General features: G+C 33.2%; 1 protein-coding gene across 1 annotated transcript in view; it reads left to right on the top strand.

The window, feature by feature from the left end:
• The window catches only part of LOC140431090 (DNA-binding protein Ets97D-like), a 122,437-nt gene extending 103,511 nt beyond the window's left edge, over positions 1-18,926 (top strand). Inside the window, exons 6-8 of the mRNA XM_072519013.1 lie at positions 9,214-9,272; positions 9,328-9,496; positions 16,101-18,926. Of these exons, the coding sequence (XP_072375114.1) occupies positions 9,214-9,272; positions 9,328-9,496; positions 16,101-16,213 (341 nt within the window). The 3' untranslated portion in view covers positions 16,214-18,926. The remainder of the gene's footprint in view (positions 1-9,213; positions 9,273-9,327; positions 9,497-16,100) is intronic.
• Positions 18,927-21,640: the final 2,714 nt, after the last annotated feature.

The following is a 21,640-nucleotide window of genomic DNA, read 5'->3' as shown; positions in this document are numbered from 1 at the left end:
AGAAAACATGTGTGTTCCCGTAATTCTCCCAAAAATAGCTTCGATGTTGAGGGGTGATTCATATTGAGATACCGTGTGTTGATTTATATTCCGGGCATCCAAACAGAGCCTCAATTCTCCACTGCTTTTTTTCACAATCACGATTGGGTTGATGTACGGCGAGTCACATCTCTCTATGATTTGATCTTCTAACATTTTTTTTATTTCTCCTTTCACCTCCTGTCGGTATTTATATGGGATAGGATAAGTTTTCGATCGAAAATTTCCTAAGTCTTTAACCTCAAATGAATGTTCATACTCTTTGGCTACTCTGTTTTCTTCATTTATTAAATCTTCATACTTTCTCAATATTACACGCAATTCCTTTTCCTTTTCTTCTCCACATATCAATTTTCTTTCTTTTTCCTCAATTTCTTTACACATATTTATTTTGTATTCTGCCTCCTCCATTTCGCATACTTCTTCAAATACCACTGTTTCAATTGTACCTTTTTCGTCTTCTTTTGTTAATCTTTCTTCCTATTCTTCTTCTGGGCTCATCTCTTCTTTTGAGGAAACCCACTTTTCACTTTCTTTTGCCAATCTCCTCTTTCTTCTCTGTCCTTGTTTCATTGCCAAATTCATTTCCACCGTTTGTTCTTTGTCTAAATCAATTTTTTGTTTCTCATTTTCCTTTTCCTTTTTCTTACTGTCCTGTTCTTCTTCTTTTTCATCTTTGATTTTCATCGTGTTATTTTTGAAATCTATCACCACATGTTTTTCTGCCAATTCATCCACTCCTACGATCATATCATGCAACATGTTTGGCATCACAACACATTGTAGTGCATAAAATTTCTTATCCAATCGTACTTTTATTCGTATTCCTTCATTTATCGTTGCCAAAATCCGTTTATTTGCGCCCACTAAATTTACCTTGGGAATTTTGTAAATCAAATTCGTTAAATTAACTTCCTCTATTAGTTTTCTGTTGATCAGTGTAATTTCCGATCCAGTATCAATCATAATTTTAATCGGTGTCTCGTTGATAAAACCATTTACAAATTTCAGATTTGCTCCACTTATTTTGTCTTTATTTTCTGCCAATTTAATAAATTCCTTCGGGTGACAAAAAATTCCTGTTTGTTTCTTTGTCTTTAGTGAGCGCCTTCGTGAAAAGACGCTTGCTGTTCTTGTTCGCTTCTACTTCTGTCGCTTTGTCTCTCATCCTCATATTCCTCTATGTGTGTGTTGTTGACCGCTCTTCTATTTTCTCTTGGTCTCTCGGACCCGTATCGGTTTCCGCGATTTTCCGGTTCATTCGTTCTATTATTATTTCGGTTTTCCTGATATGTGCGATTGTTGTTTCTATTCTGGTTCTCTCGATATCTGTTTTCGTTCCATTGCCGATTTCTTTGTTCATAATTTACTCTTCCGTTGTCTCTACTTTCGTTTTCCCTCCTCGGGACAAATTCTCTTCTTGTGTACTCTCTCCTAAAGTTTTGTCCTCTATCTCTATAGTCTTGATTTTCTCGTTGTCTATAATTTTCTTGCGTTCTCCTCGTTTTTCTTTCTCTTAATTTTGCTTCTCGTATTTGTAAGAATTGGCATAAACTGTCAATATCTTTGTAGTTTTGTAGAGTTATGTGATCTTCTAAGGTATCTTCAAAATGTCTGGCTATTAGTTCCACTAGCTGTTCGGACGAATAGTTGTAATGTAAGTGTCTTGCATTTTTGTATAGTTGTAAGGCATATGTTTTTTCTGATATACCTATTATCGTCTATTAAAATAGTATCGTCTATTAAAATAGTTAAAACACGTATTTACGTAAATATAGCTATTTTATTAAATTAAATCAAACTCGTTCACAATGGTCATAATTAAATCACACTAAATTATTATCTCTCGTTCCGCTGTGTTTATGTGTCATCACCGAACTACTCGTGACCATATAAGGCAATTAGTGACCCAAGCCAATCACCGTATTAGAAGTTGAGTGTGTCTTCACAATGTCATAACAGAACTACCAGTATTCCATCTTAAGCTGATTAGGACATTAGGAAGTTAGTGACTTAAGCTGATCAGCGTATTAGGATAATAGTGTGACTGCATTCGACCATCCTGACGTCACGATCGTCCTCGATCGTACAACACCTATTAAAAAAAATAATATGTTCTTTATTATTAAGAATGCCAATTTATAGAAAGGCTCCATCATTCTGCAGAATGACATAGTCTAAATCAATTCGTTTCAGATAGCTACAACTATCCATACAAGCTCATTTTTAAACATTAAAACATATGGCTGTCATTTTTCAAAATGACAATGTGAATAAATTTGTTTCACATAGCTACGGCTATTCAAACAAACTCATTCAAGACATTAAAATATTTGGGTGTCATTTTGCAGAATGGTGAACTGAATATCCATTCAGAACATTAAAACATTTATTTGTCATTTTTCAGAATGACGAACTGAAAATCCATTCAGAACACTATAACATTTATTTGTCATTTTTCAGAATGACGAACTGAAAATCCATTCAGAACATTAGAACATTTATTTGTCATTTTTCAGAATGACGAACTGAAAATCCATTCAGAACATTAGAACATTTATTTGTCATTTTTCAGAATGACGAACTGAACATCCATTCAGAACATTAAAACATTTATTTGTCATTTTTCAGAATGACGAACTGAAAATCCATTCAGAACATTAAAACATTTATTTGTCATTTTGCAGAATGACGAACTGAAAATCCATTCAGATCATTGAAACACTTTGTTGTCATTTTTCAGAATGACAATTAAAATATATTTTTTTTTTAGTTCCAGCTATTCAAACAAATTCCTTTTAAACAATAGAATATCTTTATGTCATTCTACAAAATGACTACACTATCATGTAACTAACCTGAATAATTTTAAGATCTTTGAATCTTAAATCTCTTGATGTTCTCTCCACCAACAACTCCTTCATAAGGACGCCTTTTTCTTGATGAATGTACATCTTCTGTTACACGATATCTATCATTTGGTAGAACCTCAACAATCCTGAATGGCCCTCTATACTTTTCTAAAAGCTTCTTACTTTCATTGTTTGCTGGAAAACTTGTAACTTTTGTCAATACCAGGTCACCAACAGCATATTTCACTGGAGAGCATCTTTTTTTATTAAATTCGTTATTCTGTTTGATTCTGTTTTCTTCTAATCGTTTAGCTACATCCTTTCTCAATAACATTACATCAATAATGTCCATATCATTATCATCTATGTATTTGTCTCCATCAACTCTTAATTTGTACCCGAAAAACACTTCACTGGGAGAAGATTTAGTTATTCGGTGTTTTGTCTCGTTTATTCCTTGTTGAATGTTTTTTAAATTTTTATCCCACATATCGGACTCAAATTTTGCACCCATTGTGGCCATGGTATCCAGTAATGTTTTATTTGCCCTTTCTACTTGGCCGTTGCCTCTTGCCATTCCTACTGCAGTTGTAAACACTCTAATTCCTCTCTCTGCCATATAATTCAAAAATTCTTTTGAAACAAAAGCTGATCGTGCATCTGATATCATTCGTTTGGTGTTACCAAATATTTTAAAAAATTTCTTCTAAAGCACAAATAACATGTTTACTTGATGTATCTGGGACAGCTTCAACAAACACAAATTTAGAAAAGGCATCAATCAAAACCAAGATGTATTTATTTTGAGATTTCGTTAACACAAATGGCCCTAAATGATCGGCATAGAGTGTATGAAACGGTCTAGCATATTTTGGAATGGAATGTAGATAGCCAGGCTTTTTTCCTCCCGGTTGTTTATGGTATAAACAGGCAAGACAAGCCGAAATGTATTTCTTGATTTATGTTTTATTTCAAAACAAAAATTTTGTAAACACAAAACCCATCTTGCTGTTCTTGGGATTATTGTTTGTTTTACTAATGCATTTTTAACGAAATTGCAGTCTGTTATTACAGTAAAAGATCTTCCTGCTAAATATTATCTATACCTTTCTAGGGTTTTGACAATAGCCAAAAGCTCTAATTCAAAAGAATGATATTTCTTTTCTTCTTTTGTGGTTTGCTTGCTAAAATAGGCAATTGACTTTTCACGACCATCAACAATTTGAGTTATTATGCCTCCAAATCCTTCTCTACTTGCATCCGTGTAAACTATTATGTCATGTTACGGATTAAATATTGTTAAAATTGATTCTGAGACTATAACTTTCTTTATTTCTTTAACAATTTTTGTTTCTTCTTATGTCCATGTCCAATTTACATCTTTTTTTAATCAATAAGAAAAGAAGGGCTTGCGAACGATGAATTACTCTTTCGAATAATATTTGCATCCAATAATTCTTGTACTGTTTTTTGTAAAATTTCTTTGTCAGCTGCAGGTGTTCTGTAGGAACGAAGCTTAACTACATCTGAACTTGTAATATAGATTCTCATAACAACAGAATGCGATTTTTTTAGAGCTTTCAAATTTGTATAAAAACAGTCCTCGTGATTTAGCAAAATATTTTCCAACACCATTTTCTCGTATTTAGATATATTTCCTGTACTTATTTATTTATCTAAGTCTTTCTTTATCTAAGGAATTTAAATGTTAAACTATTATCTATCCTATAATACATAATATTTACATCTTCTGTAAAATTTCTTCCTATTAGAAGGTCATTATAACCCAATCTTTATCCATGACATACAACATAATATTTAATTCTACAAAATCGATTTTTCTTTTAGCAAATATATAATATTCAACTGATAAAGAATTTCCCAAAAATCCAGAAAGTTTTACATCTTTAGTTAATGATTTTATTTCTAATTTAAACTTATCTGCCAATTCTTTTGAAATTAGCGAACAATCGCTGCCAAAATCAATGAATGCAGTATGGCTGTGCTCATTTAAGAAAATAATTTTATTAAATTTATTTTCGAATGAATCAAACTGTATTTTTTTAACAGATTTATTTTTTTCTAAATTTTTGTTCGTTTTATTTACTTTTGTCTCTTGACATTCTTTGTTCTTTTTAAAACAGTATTGTTCAATATGACCTTTAATTTAAAAAAAAACCTGCATATTTGGTTTCTGTGGTGACAATCTTTTTTTAAATGACCCTGAATTCCACAGCACATACAAGGTTTATTCTTGTTAAATTTGTTATTAACAAATTTGTTATTATGTACAAATTTTGATTTGGAAAAAACAATTGGATTTGTTAAATCAGGCAATTTTTCTGGACTTTTGTGATAAAGCTTATTTCTTAAATAAACTGCCAATAAATTGACATCTTTGATTTGAGCAACTTCAATAGCAGATTTAATATGTTCGTCTCTAATAGCACCAATTATTAAAGAAATCTTATCTGACTTGGAAAAATTTACTTTAAGTTTATTAATTTTTGCTAAATGTTCAAAATAAAATTCATATAATGAAGAACCCTCTGTTGGTTTATGATGGGCTACGTCCATAAAAAGATCATAAGTATTTCGTGTACTTTGAAAAGTATTTTCTAACACTGATCTCCATTCTGCCCAAGAAAATTGAGACCATGCAACTTCATTTTCAATAAAACTAGCGTACCATGTTTTAGAGGTACCTCTAAGCTTAGAAATCGCTTGAAATATAATGTAGTTATCAGACCAACTATACGTCTTAGCATTGTGCTCTATTATTTCAATCCATCGATCTATTTCTCCAATTAGTGGATCAAATTCAGGAATAAAACTGACGGATTCAATGTTTCTATTCGTACAATTATAAGATGCAGATGGTGAATTTATTTATGTGGCATTTTCTTTAATTTGAGGCAAAGGCGAAGACGTATAGGTTCTATTTATTTTTGAATGTTTAGATTTTTTTTTTTACTTACTGGTTCTTTTCGTTTTTGTATACCTTGACTCCCTTCTCGGCGAAGAATCGGTGGAAGAAATAGTTGTGGTTTCACTACTGGAACTACTATTTCGCTTGGACTTTTTCCTTTTCGGCATTTTGGACACTTAACATTAAAAATCACTTATCATTAAAAACAGTTCACTAAATTCTACCGTAGGTTCTTTAACACACTTCTGATATCGTCTATTAAAATAGTATCGTCTATTAAAATAGTTAAAACACGTATTTACGTAAATATAGCTATTTTATTAAATTAAATCAAACTCGTTCACAATGGTCATAATTAAATCACACTAAATTATTACCTCTCGTTCCGCTGTGTTTATGTGTCATCACCGAACTACTCGTGACCATATAAGGCAATTAGTGACCCAAGCCAATCACCGTATTAGAAGTTGAGTGTGTCTTCACAATGTCATAACAGAACTACCAGTATTCCATCTTAAGCTGATTAGGACATTAGGAAGTTAGTGACTTAAGCTGATCAGCGTATTAGGATAATAGTGTGACTGCACTATACTATCCTGGTATCTCCCATTTTGTAATTCCTTGTTTATCTCTATCTGTTGTATTTTCCCCCAGAAATAATTCAGAAATTTTTGTTCAAATGTTTGCCAATTTTGCAATTCTTCTTCTTTGCTATCAAACCATAAACTTGCCTCATCTTTAAGATGGTTCCTTATCGTTTCCTTTGCTGTTTCGAAATTACCGATATGTCGTACTTTCTTTTTTAAATTGTTGATGAAAATTACTGGGTGTAATTTTTTTACGTCCCCGCCAAACTGTATTTTTACCTCGCTTGTTCCATGGACGATAACTTCTTTTCTCTCTGCTCCTCTTAGTTCATTTTCTGCAATATGTTTTTCATTTTGCTTTAATCTCCTTTCTACTTCTTTCCTGTCTTCTTGTAGCGCCATTTCAAATTTTTCTTCTAACTGATCTAATTCCTTTTTCTGGCCAATCTTGATTTCCTTCATCTTATTTTCTACTTTCTTTTCTTGTTCTCCCATTTTCTTTTTTATTTCATTAATCTCTTCTATTTGTTGTATCAGTTCTTTCTTTATTCCCTCAACACATCCTTTAATTTCCTGTTCATAGTTTTCCGAACGCTGCTCTATATTGCTCATTGTTTGTTTTGTTTCTTGTTGGTTTCTATCCATTTTTAGTGATGTTTCTTGTTGGTTTCTATCAATTTTCTTTGATGTTTCAATTTGGTTTTTCTCTATTGTTTGTGTTTGTATTTGCATCATTGCTAATAATTTTTTCAGCATCCCTGTTTCTTTTCTTTCTATCTTATCCTCTTTCCTTTCTTGCGTTTTGCTTTGACTCCTTGTGGTCGACATGTTCGTTAGAATATTTATCCCCGCCAAATATGAAGCTTTGAAATTTGTGCAATAATATCACCGCCAAATATGAAATTCGAGTAATGTTGCAAAGATGAAAACTTTTTCTCTTATCCCAAATGCAATAAATTTAAATAAATGCAATAAAATTTTAAAACTTTTGTCAGTTGTAAAAATCAATCAAATATCATAAATTATATCATGTAAAAATTTGTACCTAGAGAAATTTGAAATGTAATGTCATAAAAGCAAATATTATAAACTTTAACCATCGGTAAATAAATTTTCAATCAATCTGCTTTCTTTCTCTATCCGTTTAAATTTTAACTAGAAATACTTTCTACGCCTTACACGTTGGGGGCCATTTGTTATGATTGTTTATTTTGAGTTCAAACTTAGTTTATTGAGCCAATAAAAAAGAATTATAACTTATTTGTTATCAAAAGTAAAATAATCCTTATATTACCTGTGTTCGATGGATTCAAAAGATTTTCTAGTTGTCTTTTATCGGGTGAGAGAAGAAAAGGATAATAATACAAATATATTATATTACAAAGATTTACGTTTCTTTATTTTATATGAACGAATAAAACAATTATTAAATTCTGTCGTTATCTTATCAATCAGCATACAAGAAAATAAATCAAAATATTATGATAATAAGATTAGAAAGCTACATACATTTATATTACGTGAAAAAACCAATTTTACTTAAAATTTTCTTTACTTGAAAAAAGAAACCACAATACTTTAAACTTTTGATTAGCCTAACAAAACCTCAGTTCTTAAATTTTAATGATAATGACCATGATGTCCAAACGATCCTTCACAGATATAAAATTCAATTGTACAAACACTTACAGTTTATTTTCTTCTTGAGTTGTATGTTGGAACATACCCAGAAAAGTCCAGTCTCCTCAAAGATGTGATCTCCCCTCTTTGGCACCTCGGCTCCTTCTTTACGTCTCTGCAAACCTCCTTCAGACTACACAAAAAAAACACCTGATTCACTTCTCCAAAACTCCGCTACTTATTTATGACACCAGGACCTCCTTTTGTCAACTTGATGCCGTAAGAATACTTTCACATATACTTTATAAAATGCCCACGGTAGATACAAGGACCTCTTTTAATCTACTTGTTATCTCCTTCTTCAAACTATTCACTTCTTTTCGTTACGCCGGTATCCAAACTCACGAAGCACACCCTCTCTTGAGACACACGACTGTTTCCTTTCGATGACCAAAATATGACTAACTTCTCCTGTCTCATCATCGACTCCCAAATTCCCATTTAAAAACGACCGTCCAATCAAAAAGCTTAAATTGTGTTTACTATGATATTGGAAAAGCCTAATTTCGGTTTCAGAGAAAACTAAATAGCTTACTTTAAAATTGGTTTTTTTCAATACATCATTTATACATATTTCAAAAGATTAGAATATGGTCATTTAATACTCGACTCTACAAACAATGAAGAGATTAACTTACAGGTAAAATGTCTTCTAATTCTAAACAAAGGTTTTTTTGATAATTTTGTTTGCAACGGAAACACAAATTTCTATTCTTATCTACACTAAATCTTATCTTAAATTAATATATACATTTTTGTTTATAATGATTTCTTAAAATTTTATTTCGATGGATTTTTTTTATTTATTTTTCTTTGGTTGGAAAAGAAAAAGTATGACAATATATATATATATATATATATATATATTGTTTATATATATATATATATATATATATATATATATATATATATATATATATATATATATATATATATTCAGTCGTGTATAATGCACCAGTAGATACTATGAAAATCATTTTGATAATACTCATTGTCAAAAAAGGGATGACTGCATAAAAATCCAATATGCGAGGTGTTTCTTTAGTTATTTACAATTTATAGTATATAAATATAATTATTCCATTGATTTTTTGTTGCTTTATTGAAATCACATCTGGTTTTTTAGCAACAAAAAAGGAAGATCCGCCAAAAAGAATCCTTCCGAAAATCGTAAAAGTAAATAAGGTATTGATTACAAATAATTTCATTTAGAATATTTTTTAATTAACTTATGTTTTAGACTGGAAGAAAAGATTTGAAAATTCTGAATTACTCGACAAACATTAGGTACTTTGATCCAACAATAACTTTAAATAATAAAAATAGTAGTAATGGTCAAATACAACTGTGGCAATTTCTTCTGGAATTACTGACTGATAGGCAGCATAAGAATGTTATACAATGGATAGGTTTGTATATGTTGTAACGATGCCATGATCGTTTAACAGTTCGAACCGTGGGAGTGTCAATATTTGCGCATCCACTTCTACGACGTGACTTCGTAGTGGGATTCAGGACGGCTATTTAAGGCGTGTGAATAGCGGAATTAGACAGTCTGGTAGCTAGCGCTCTAGGCTCCCTGACTCGCCGGTGTAGTGAACCAGCGAGACATTCTGGACAGAGATAGTTCCGTATTGAGGATCATACTCTGTCCTTAGCCAAGCGGAACCCGTCGGCATTGTGTATTGAACATTGCCGTGGGTCTGCACAGCTAAATATTTTGTTTGCGAGCATATACGGAGCTTTCTCTGAATTGAAGCGAAAGCGAGTATATTAGTAGTACTAATTAGTTTCTTTTCTTTTATAGACGTTTCGGGGAATTCATTCATCGCGGGACCCAGACGGAAACGTAGAATTCATTTTATTTTTGTTTTATAAGTATACAACGTAAAATTCCTTTTTTTTTAGTTTTTATTTATTGTATATATATACTTAATAGATTTATTTTTATTTCAAACCTGTGTTTTACTGAGTCTGTCGCCCCGAAAGAGCTACCCATCACAAACTGGCGCCCGAGCAAAAATTAATAACATGCCGACAGATAAAGACACAGACTCAGTAACAGGTACGTCGTGGATAAACCGACTTTGCAAAGAGGAATTGCAGAGCGAGGCCGAAAAATACGGCTTAGATCCCAAGGGAGCCGTCGACGAATTGAGAGAACGACTCAGAACCTATTTTAAAAATCGTGAGGAAGCTACAGGAACAATCCCAAAAAAAAAAACTTCCAAGGGAACAGAATCCGACACACTGGCCCAGGAAATTTCGGGCATCCGAAGACAATTACAGGAATTAACAATAACGAAACAAATGGGGCAACCAGAATTGCTAAATCAAGTACGAAAGTGGAACACTCACTTCGACAAGAAACATTCGGATGCAATAGAATTCTTAGAGAGGATAGACGAATTAAGCTTGGCCTACGAGATCGATAAACAAGATCTGCTAAGAGCATTACCAGAATTATTAGGAGACCACGCTTTGTTATGGTACAGAAACATTAACAAAAATTGGAAGTCATGGACAGATTTCAGCGAAGATTTTAAAAAAGCTTTCTATCCCAGGGGATATTTGCTACAACTAGAAGAGCAAATCCGAAACAGAAAACAGAGACAAAACGAACCAGTAGATAGATATATCACGGAAATTCAAACATTAATCAGACGAGAAGGGTCTTTTTCCAGAAACCAAGAACTCGAAAGGATATACAAAAATTTGTTACCAGAATATAAGCTTTATGCTCGCCGCCGGGATTTCGGAAACTTAGCCGAATTACAAGATTTAGCCCAAGAATACGAAGCTGTAGAAGACGAAAAGACCCGAGCAAATCAGATTTGCCGTGGAAACTGGAGACGCACGGACCAAACAGAGTACGATGCGAAAACGGCATGCTTTAGATGCAAGATGCCAGGTCACAGCCGTAAAAACTGCAAAAACCCATGGAAAAAGTTTTGTTCGCGTTGCGGCAGAGAAGGGGTTTACAGCAGCGACTGCTGTTTCAGGCGTCAGGGAAACGAATTACAGACTGGAGAAACAAGGAGTCGTCCCAGTCTGTAAAACAAGATTCGACTCCATTCGTTTTCGCCGTTACACAGCCAGCAAGCAATGACATTCGACTGTTCGCATCACTAAAAATAGGGCAAAGAACATACAGAGCGCTCATAGACACAGGAACTACTAAAAATTACGTCGGGGATAGAATAGCTCAGATATACAAGGACTCTCTAGATAGCTACAGCGGGAGAACAAGACTAGCAAATGGAGCGTCAATCGAGCTTAACCAGAAGTTGACAATTGAATGCGAGATCGATAAGTTACAAACCCGACAAACATTCATAGTAATGCCAGGGTTGACGGAAGATGCATTAATAGGAGTGGAATTCCTCAGGAACCATTCTATCGAACTTAAATTCGATAAACATACGACCGAACAATACATACAACATCAAGAAGAGACATGTAACACTTTAAAAGACTCCACTCAAAATACGGAGTTAGAAAGGTTCCTAAGAAAAGAACTAAGGGAGTTTGAGAACATAACAGGACCCACGAACTTAATAAGACACGAAATAAAATTAAAGAAAAAGTGCGATCCAGTCAAGCAGCCTTACAGGCGGCACAATCCCGCAATGCTACAGATCATCAACCAAGAAGTGGACAAGATGTTAAAAGAAGGAACCATCGAACCCTCCACAAGTGGTTGGAGTTCACCGATTGTACTAGTTAGGAAAAAGGATAACTCGTACAGATTTTGCATTGACTTTAGAAAAGTCAACGAACTATCAGATAAGGACGCATATCCGTTACCCAGAATATCGGAAATTCTGGATAGACTTAAGGAATCAAATTTTATATCGACCCTCGATTTGAAACAGGGATATTTTCAAATACCCCTAGAAGAAACAAGCCGCCCAGTGACAGCATTCAGCGTACCCGGAAAAGGCCATTTTCAGTTCAAAACCACCCCATTTGGACTGCATTCCGCAGGAGCCACTTTCCAACGCCTACTGGATAAGGTAATACCTCCCGATATGGAATTCGCGTTTGCCTACTTGGATGATATCGTAGTAATATCTAAAACGCTCCAAGAGCATTTAAATCACCTACATGAAGTTTTCCGAAGACTGAAAGAAGCCAGATTACAGCTGAACTTCGAGAAATGCACGTTTTGCCAGTCAGAACTCAGATACTTAGGACATGTGGTTGGAGCAGAAGGAATAAAAACAGACCCGGAGAAAACCAACGCTATAACCGGACTTACAGCACCGAGAAATGTGCGTCAACTCCGCCGGTTCCTAGGAATAACATCATGGTACCGCCGATTCATAGAGAACTATTTGACAATAGCAGGATCGCTAAACATGCTTCTGAAGAAGAAGATAAGATGGTAATGGACCGATAAGCAGGAAAACGCGTTTGAAGAGCTAAAATCAAAACTTACATCGGCCCCAGTATTAGCATGCCCCGATTTTTCGAAAACATTTTACCTGCAAACAGATGCGTCGAACTGTGGACTTGGAGTTGCACTAACACAGAAATACGACGGCCAGGATAAAGTAATTGCATATGCTAGTCGAACCCTCACACCAGCCGAGACAAAATATTCCACAACGGAAAAAGAATGTCTATCCATCGTGTACGGGATAAAGCAAATGAGGCCGTATATAGAAGGATACAATTTTAAGGTCATATCAGACCATCAGTCCCTCAAATGGCTGAAGAACCTTAAAAACCCGTCAGGTCGGTTAGCCAGGTGGAGTTTAGAACTGCAACAGTACGATTTCGAGGTAATATATAGAAAGGGAGTCCTCAACAAGGTAGCAGATGCTTTGTCACGACAACCACAAGAAAACCAGAGCGAAGAACCAGAGTCGGAATTATTAGCATCAGAACTGGAATCATGCAGTTGGTACGATAATTTATATAGGAATGTACTCCAGAACCCAGACGATTTCCCGGATTTACAAATATCAAACGGGAAATTATATAAACACGTTTGGAGCAGCCGTAATTTAGCCGACCCAGAGTTTAATAACCCATGGAAATTATGCGTACCAAGATATAAAAGGAAAGATATTTTGGAGGAAAATCATGACTCGACCACAGCAGGCCACTTAGGAATTGCAAAAACAATTTGCCGAATAGCGCAAAAGTACTATTGGCCTAAGATGTTTAAACAAATTGCAGACTACGTTAGAGCCTGTACGAAGTGCCTCCAATATAAACCGTCTCAAATGCAACCAGCCGGGAAAATGCAACCGTCCACTGTAGAAAAGCCTTGGCATACTGTCTCAGTTGATTTAATGGGACCATTCCCAAGATCTGCAAAAGGAAACATTTTCTTAATAGTCGTGCAAGACCGGTTTACCAAATGGGTCGTCGCTCAGCCAATAAGAGCAGCATCTACGAACTCGATCATCGACACTCTACGAACAAAAGTAGTCATGCAATTCGGTATCCCGAAGAAAATTGTCTCGGACAACGGCGCGCAATTTACAAGCGGAAATTTTAAGGCGTTCCTAAAGTCCTATAACATAAATCACATTCTAACACCGCCGTACTCACCTCAATGCAATCCAGTAGAACGAATGAACAAAGTACTGAAAACGATGATAGCTACTTACGTGGAGGATAACCATAAAGACTGGGACAAATTCATACCAGAATTCTGCTACGCCATAAATTCGTCAAGACACGATTCAACAGGATTTTCACCAGCGCTTCTTAATTTCGGAAGGGAATTAGACATAACAGAGGCAACAAATGGACAAGATATACAGGGGTATGCAGAAAACTTAAACAAGTTAGAAGCGTTAAGAGAACTAGCGAAAGTGCACATGGAACACGCTTTCGAGGACCAAAAGAAACATTACGATCTAAGACGAAGAGACTGGCAGCCACATCCAGGAGATCGAGTCATGAAAAAAGGAACACCATCTATCATCGGCTAGTGCAGCTTTCACCAGCAAACTAGCGCCGAAGTACTCAGGACCATACATAGTAACGTCAGTGATATCACCAGTAATAGTAAAACTGAAATTGGCCGATAATAGTAGCCGCAAGCAGATGACGGCTCACGTAAAAGATTTAAAACCGTGGGGAGGAAGATTGTAATAAAGATACCGAGAGGGATAGATGGCATCACGAGGCTGTAGACACCATATACACAAAAAAAAAGGTATGTTACTTTTTTTTTCCAAAGAGAAGGGGGTGTAACGATGCCATGATCGTTTAACAGTTCGAACCGTGGGAGTGTCAATATTTGCGCATCCACTTCTACGACGTGACTTCGTAGTGGGATTCAGGACGGCTATTTAAGGCGTGTGAATAGCGGAATTAGACAGTCTGGTAGCTAGCGCTCTAGGCTCCCTGACTCGCCGGTGTAGTGAACCAGCGAGACATTCTGGACAGAGATAGTTCCGTATTGAGGATCATACTCTGTCCTTAGCCAAGCGGAACCCGTCGGCATTGTGTATTGAACATTGCCGTGGGTCTGCACAGCTAAATATTTTGTTTGCGAGCATATACGGAGCTTTCTCTGAATTGAAGCGAAAGCGAGTATATTAGTAGTACTAATTAGTTTCTTTTTCTTTTTCTTTTTACTGAGTCTGTCGCCCCGAAAGAGCTACCCATCACAATGTTTCTATTTATATTTTTTTGTACAATTTACTTAGCTCAGTGTCTGTTGTTTTTTTTTCCTTTACTTTATTTTCGTTTTCCTTCTAGAAATTTTCCTTATTCTCGCCGTTCTTCCCCTTTCTTCTGTCTCCTCCACTACCTAATATTTTCCAAATAATTAATTCCCATTCTTCTTTATCTGCTTACACTGGTTTTTCTTCTTTCCTCCTTCTACATCCCCTGAGCCTTCTTCTCCCCATACTTATCGTTTTTGTCCTTCCACTAAAAACTGTTGCCTACGTATCTACTACCTCCCATTTTTTCTTCTTACTGCCACGCTTTTCTCCTCCTTACCGTTACTGTCTTTTTACTTTTCCTAGTCTTATCCAGTTTTTGATTTTCTTACTTACTCTTCTATCCATTTTCTCATTGCCTTTATTTTTCCTTATTTTTTATTTCTTAGTATACCTTTTTTTCTTTTCTCCTTTTACTTTATCCCCGTTTTCTCTCTTTGTTTTGACTATCAAGACTATATCGTTACCGAAGCTGTGATGATTGTGATATTCTATCTATGGCTATGTTTTTTTTTTTAATTCTTTTTACTGCTCTTCTAATTTGTATCCACCCTTTATTTTTTCTTTTTATGGCTATATATTTCATTCATTCATATTATCATTTATCTGTTATTTTTCTTGGCGTGTCCCATGTTTTTCCTGAGAGCCGTTTAGATATTCTGTTTTGTATTAACATTTTTCTCTCATTATTCTATTATTGTATTTAGTATTTCATTTTGTGTGTGTGTGTGTGTGTGTGTGATTAAGGCAGCTTTTTCTTATTTTCATTCTTCTATCGTCTTTGTCCTTTATCTTTTGTAAAATAATTTTTAACGAGACCATTTTTTTTATTCAAACAAATCACTTTTATCAAAGTGTGTAGGCTTTCACGACAGGTTTTTTTAATGGTACATTGTTTCTTGGGTTTTATAGACCTTGGAATAAAATTGACTGTTGCTTACGTTTCTATTTATCAACGGCGATAGGGTAGCGGACGTAACCGTTAGCCGTACCACTTTTAATAATGTTTTGACGTGAAACGTCAGAAAAAAAACAGTCTGTAGCTTTGGAAACAGTGTACCATTAATGTAACATTGTTTTGTTTTTTTTTTTCAAATACTATAGAATCTTTTGCATATCTTGTTTCTTTTGATCATCAAATCGATTTGCATAATTGTAACCGTATACGTAAATGCTTTCGCTACTACTTCCAGTACTAGTTACTAAAACTTGTGTGTGCCCCACGTTACAGTTTCATTCATTATTATATACAGTGGTCCATTTAGCTGACTTTATTAATGTCCAATCTTCAATTCTTAAACGATCGATATAACGTTTTTAGGTATAGAAGGAGAGTTCAGGCTGAATCACCCCGAAGTCGTAGCTGCTCTGTGGGGAGACAGGAAAAACAAACCAAAGATGAATTATGAAAAACTCTTTAAGAGTTTTTCATAATTCAGAGAGCTTTAAGGTACTACTACGACGGTGATATGATATCTAAGGTGCATGGCAAACGATTCGTGTATAAGTTTGTATGTGATTTGAAGCAACTTTTAGGACACAGTGCAGTCGAGTTGGCAAATCTGGTCAAGAATAGTGACCCCAAAGATTGTTCATAACTAAGAAGGTGAAGATTTATCTAGGGTTGTCCCTAATAGTGAGACACATTTGTTTTGAGTAACTTTGAGCATAGCAAGTGAGAGATCGTGGTTTCTGTGTGCAAACGTAGAAAATTTTAGAAAACTTTCCAGAAAGAGATTGGATAGGTTATAAATGGGATTTACGGCGAATGTGGTGTTGCCATATCAAAAATTTAGTTGGTATTTGCATATTACCAAAACACTATGAAAGTAATGTTTTACTAATATTCTAATAATAATATAACTATATTTGCGTTTTCTCTTAAAATGTTATTCGTGTATTCAGCTAAAGAAATTTTAAATTAACAATTCAGTCAATAAGTTCTGGAGCCATATTAGTTATTAGTCCAGCGAACTAACGATTTGCCCATGATACTCGTTGATACAGGTATCTAACAACTGTTTTTGATAAGTTTGGTGATAACAATATGTAATAAACAAAATATGTAAAAGATTAAACGTAATTTTCTACTTATAAACAATGTAATATCGCTATTTGATTTTAAATACTAAGGGTAAAGACCCTCAATTATATGGAAAAGTGACACAATCTTACTGAAAAATCATAGAAAATCCGTTAAAACGAGGCTTGTAAAGTAATTTTTGTTAATTTGTTGCTTAATTATTACAAAAAAGCTTCAAAAATCCATGTTTTGAAAATTACTAATAACTTTTCTAAAAATTCACAGAAAACTATAATAGAGAATAAGGACAATATGACAAATATTCAGCTTTCAAATTGCAATTACAATTTTATTACAGCGTTATTATTCGTAAACTATTTGGTCTTCATGAATTCTGAAAGCGTACTGTGATTTAAAACTTAAAACCCCAGCTAGCCCTTTTTTTCAAAAATTTACTGCGGCTTTGTTTACAAACAATAAGCAATTTAAAAGGGACCATTGGAAAGATTAAGAGTTCAAGTTTAGACAAAAATATTTAAAAAGGATTAATGAGCCGTGCGTGTTGCGCCAAGGATAAAGGGTTTAAAAGTGAATCGATTTTATTATTTCAAAACTAAATTCATAAATTCAAATTTATAAAAGTCGCAATATCTCCGGTTCTAATCAACTAAAATTGATGTTTTTTTAATTTTTTAATATTTGGTGTACCTCATGGCATAGATCATAAAAATGCATTTAGTTAATTTGTGAATTGTTTATTTAACCGAGGAATTTCTTTAAACAATTTGAAATATTTATTTTGCAAATTTTACTTTTTTCTTAATATTAGTAGTAGAAAAGGTTATGATAAGCAATTTAAATATTTATAAATTAAACTATTAAATAATATCCTTTAACAAGAAATTTTACAAAAAATTAATTCTTTATGTGAAAGTCAAATCTATAGGTGTTAATTTTTCTTGAATGATGCTTATTATAACTACAATCACTTCCCAAAAACATTACAAATATATTTTATACAAACTAATTGTTATAAATTTTGTATAAATTATGAATAAAAATTGTGGAATTCATCTGTATATATAATTAACAAATTATAATTTACATACTTAGTCTGTTGTTTAGAATCTTCGCGTAGATTTTATATTAACTATTAAATAAACTAACGCGTTTATAAGTTCTGCATTCACTTTTATTGCTCTTTTTGAGTAAAAAGATAACCTCCGCCGTTTTCCATGAGTCTGGAATTTCTTATCTCTACCAGCAAATCTTAAAAGGGTGGAGAAGTCGTTAGTGGAAGAAAGTATCCCGTGTATCTCTGCATCCTTTCTATTTTTCTATTTTCAAGTGTGTGTATTTGCAAAAAACAATCATCAATGCTTCGACGGTTGTTGTTGAAAGTGCCAATAGGAATATTGTTGCGGTCTTACACCACTAAAACATACGTGTGCGCGATACCCATTTACTACCATTTCAATAAATTATAAATTTAAGTAGCGGTTTTTCCAAATTCCATGTAAAGTTTTACCTTTCGTTGCTCTATTGTTACGTACAATGATGTACATCGTCAGTCTCAGGATGTAAAAACATTTAATGATAAAGGAGTACCTACCAGTTTTATTGTTCTACATATATATTTTATTGTTCTACATTTACTTTCTAGCTAGCATAACTTTTGAACTGGCTTTGAAACAAATAAAGTTAGTGTACTTATCATTTACACAGTTATTTTCGTTTATCCAGAATAATTTTTATTATTTTTTTTTTGTAATAAATCAATGAGCAATTGAAATATTGGTGAGTTATGTTAATTTTTGACACTGAATTTATAAAGTTATATAGTATTAAATAAAAGCCTCTATTTTATTTTGTTTTCAGAATGTACTGTAAAAAGTTAAAGTTTTTGTACAAATCGATTCCTGAAAGTTCCTTGACGACATAATATATTCCTAAAAGAGCTCTAATAATAATTATTTGTACTATCTTAACAGACTGGAAGCCCAAGTGGTTTTTAAATCATATTTAAAACTAAGATTTTTAATATTATTAGGTATGTGCTTCAGAATTTTTGTCCTGTGATACAGGTTTTGTACCATTTATAAAATAAGTGAAATTAAAAATATTTCAATAAAGTTTTAGTGTTTTTTTTTTACTTTGATACTAAAGAAACTCCCCTATTTGGCCGAACTTAGCAAAGGAATAATATAAACCTGCACCTCTAATAAGATTATTCACCAATGCTACTATGATTAGCACTAAAAATAATTAAAGTCGCCTCTTATTTCGGTGAGACTGTGTAAAAATATATTTATCTGTAATAAAAGCAGGCAATAAAAATTAAAATAAAAGTACTCTACCAGGAGTAGTTATTAACTGTAAAATTATCAATGACTGAGATGTATAATAATACAAACTTTTAATATTCTCATCGATATTTACATTCAGATGTGCCTGGTATTATGTTTGAAAATATGGGCAGTCACCAAGTTATCATCGAATTGTTGATCAGTCCACGTGGACCAAGAGCCAATGAAAACATCGGGTATCGCTATATATAAAGACGTTAATCTAGATTATCATGAAGATATGAAGGGTTCAATTTGTGAATCATAGTTTGAAAAATGTCTTCTTTCAGAATTATATATACAGTGTGGAAACCACTTATGGAATAAAATTGTTTGTGTCCTTATTATATAAAATAATAAAAAACTGTGGGACACGTTAACTTTTAAATTTAAATGTGCGCTTTTTAAACATAAATTTAAATGTGCAGGGTGATCCACGCAAGTCTGGCATAGTCCATATCCTTACTTTTAATGAAACACCCTGTATATTTTTATGTTTGTAAAAGATTCTCAACAACCTGATTTCAACGAACTATATCATGTAGGGTCTATAATGAATAATACAAGGTGAAATTTTGAAATTAATAATTTATCATGTGTTATGGTGAAACCTAAATAAAATTTAGGGGGGGGGTATATGGAGAAGGAGATGATAAATTAGAGAAGAACTAGCAAAGAAGTTATAATAAAAAGAATGGCTTAGCTCAAAAGAACACAGGGACACAAAACCTCAAGCAAGAATTCGGGCTAGCCTCACTACACTAGAATTTGGCTTTGAGATAAGGGGATAAGAGATCTTTTAACCAAAAGAATACAATATAATAATGCACCTGAAAATCTGGAACTATAAAAGGGGTAAGATAAGAGAATATACGGAGATGCCTAGGAAAATACTGAAATGGGCGCCAGCTAATTTCTGAAGGAAATTAACGAAAAAATAAATGAAGTTATGAACAACAAGGAATAAAGTATTATTGATATAATACCCTGTAATAATGTTTAAAAACCGAAAAAGACACTATTGACCTTGTTCTGCTATATTATAACTGTAAGCAGGAACTGAAATAAAAGCAAAACTACTTGTAACAAATATATTTATAAAATTAACAACTAACAAAACTCACCCATATATACATATATATATATATATATATATATATATATATATATATATATATATATATATATATATATATATTATTGTGATATTTAAAGTCTTGGTGCGCCAAGCAATAATTAGCTAATTAATTTTTTTGATTAATTAAAATTATTTAAATGATATGATTATGACTTTATCACAATTTTTAATTCTTTTATCTCAGGGTTAAATTCGTGCTTCAATATCTATGCTATTACATGTGAAAGGTAAGGTCCAGAGAATACCGGAATAATAAAAACACATATGATCTAACACTATATATTGAAATAAAAATAATGAAATAATTCACACTCAAAAGTTTTCAATAAACAAATCACATATAAGGATTCTCAAAATTTTGTTCTCCGTACGTGAACAATCAAAATTTATGGTACAAACAATATTAATTGAAAACTCAAAATCCCAAACTATTCTAACTCTCCTAATCAAAATATTTATATCCTTTCTAAATTACGAGTAAAAATTGTGTTATCAATAAAAGAAAAAAAAACTGCAGAAAACAAAAATATCTCTCTCTGATGATGAGTGGTCCAAATCCTTGTTCCTTGTAGACTGTATTATCTCCTCTCAACCGCTCTCTATGTAATCAGCAATCTTACAACAGATTGTTGCAAGTATATCGTCCTTAATGATCTCCTTCAAAAGCAAAAATCATTCAAATTATGATAGCCTTTCTCCTCTCGATAAACTGAATCTCTCGTTGGCCCGAGTGAAAAATGACTCTTGGAATATCTTCTCTTTACGATAAACTGAATCTCTCGTTGGCCTGAACAGTGACTCTTGGAATATAAGTAGGAAAATATGACTTACAATATTTTGTTGCTTCAGCTTCTGTCAGATACACTAACTCCACAAAAACTCACTAACATTCAACACTACTGCTTGCTACTTCTTTGGAACCACCAGAGAACAATCACTGTTCCTCTTACAGACTTGGAAAATCAACTGACTATATCTTTCTCCCCTTCAATCTCGCTAAACTTTTTCCTACATAATTATCCCACCTTTTTCAATCTCCGCCAATCAAAACTCGTCACAATTCCCCCATTTTTTCATTTCGATAACAAACAAATTTTTACCTATAATTATAAATTTCCTAAAACTTATTTACAAATAATATTTTCTATAATTCTTAAAAACTAACAGAAACCTCTATCTAAAATCTCTTCTATTTGTCCCTAATCACTGCATTAATGTATTTTGGAAAACCCCGTTCAATTGTCTTTTTGTTTTCACTTAAAATTATGCGGGTCACTCAAGTATAACAAAGAAATAATTTATGCAAAGCTTACTTTTTGTTTGGTACAGGTAATTCAAGAAATTAATAGCTCTCC

This window comes from Diabrotica undecimpunctata, unplaced genomic scaffold (genome assembly GCF_040954645.1).
Source record: "Diabrotica undecimpunctata isolate CICGRU unplaced genomic scaffold, icDiaUnde3 ctg00000568.1, whole genome shotgun sequence".
NCBI lineage: Eukaryota > Metazoa > Arthropoda > Insecta > Coleoptera > Chrysomelidae > Diabrotica > Diabrotica undecimpunctata.
Note: the sequence above shows the minus strand (reverse complement) of the source record. Positions and strands in the feature narration are given on the sequence as shown.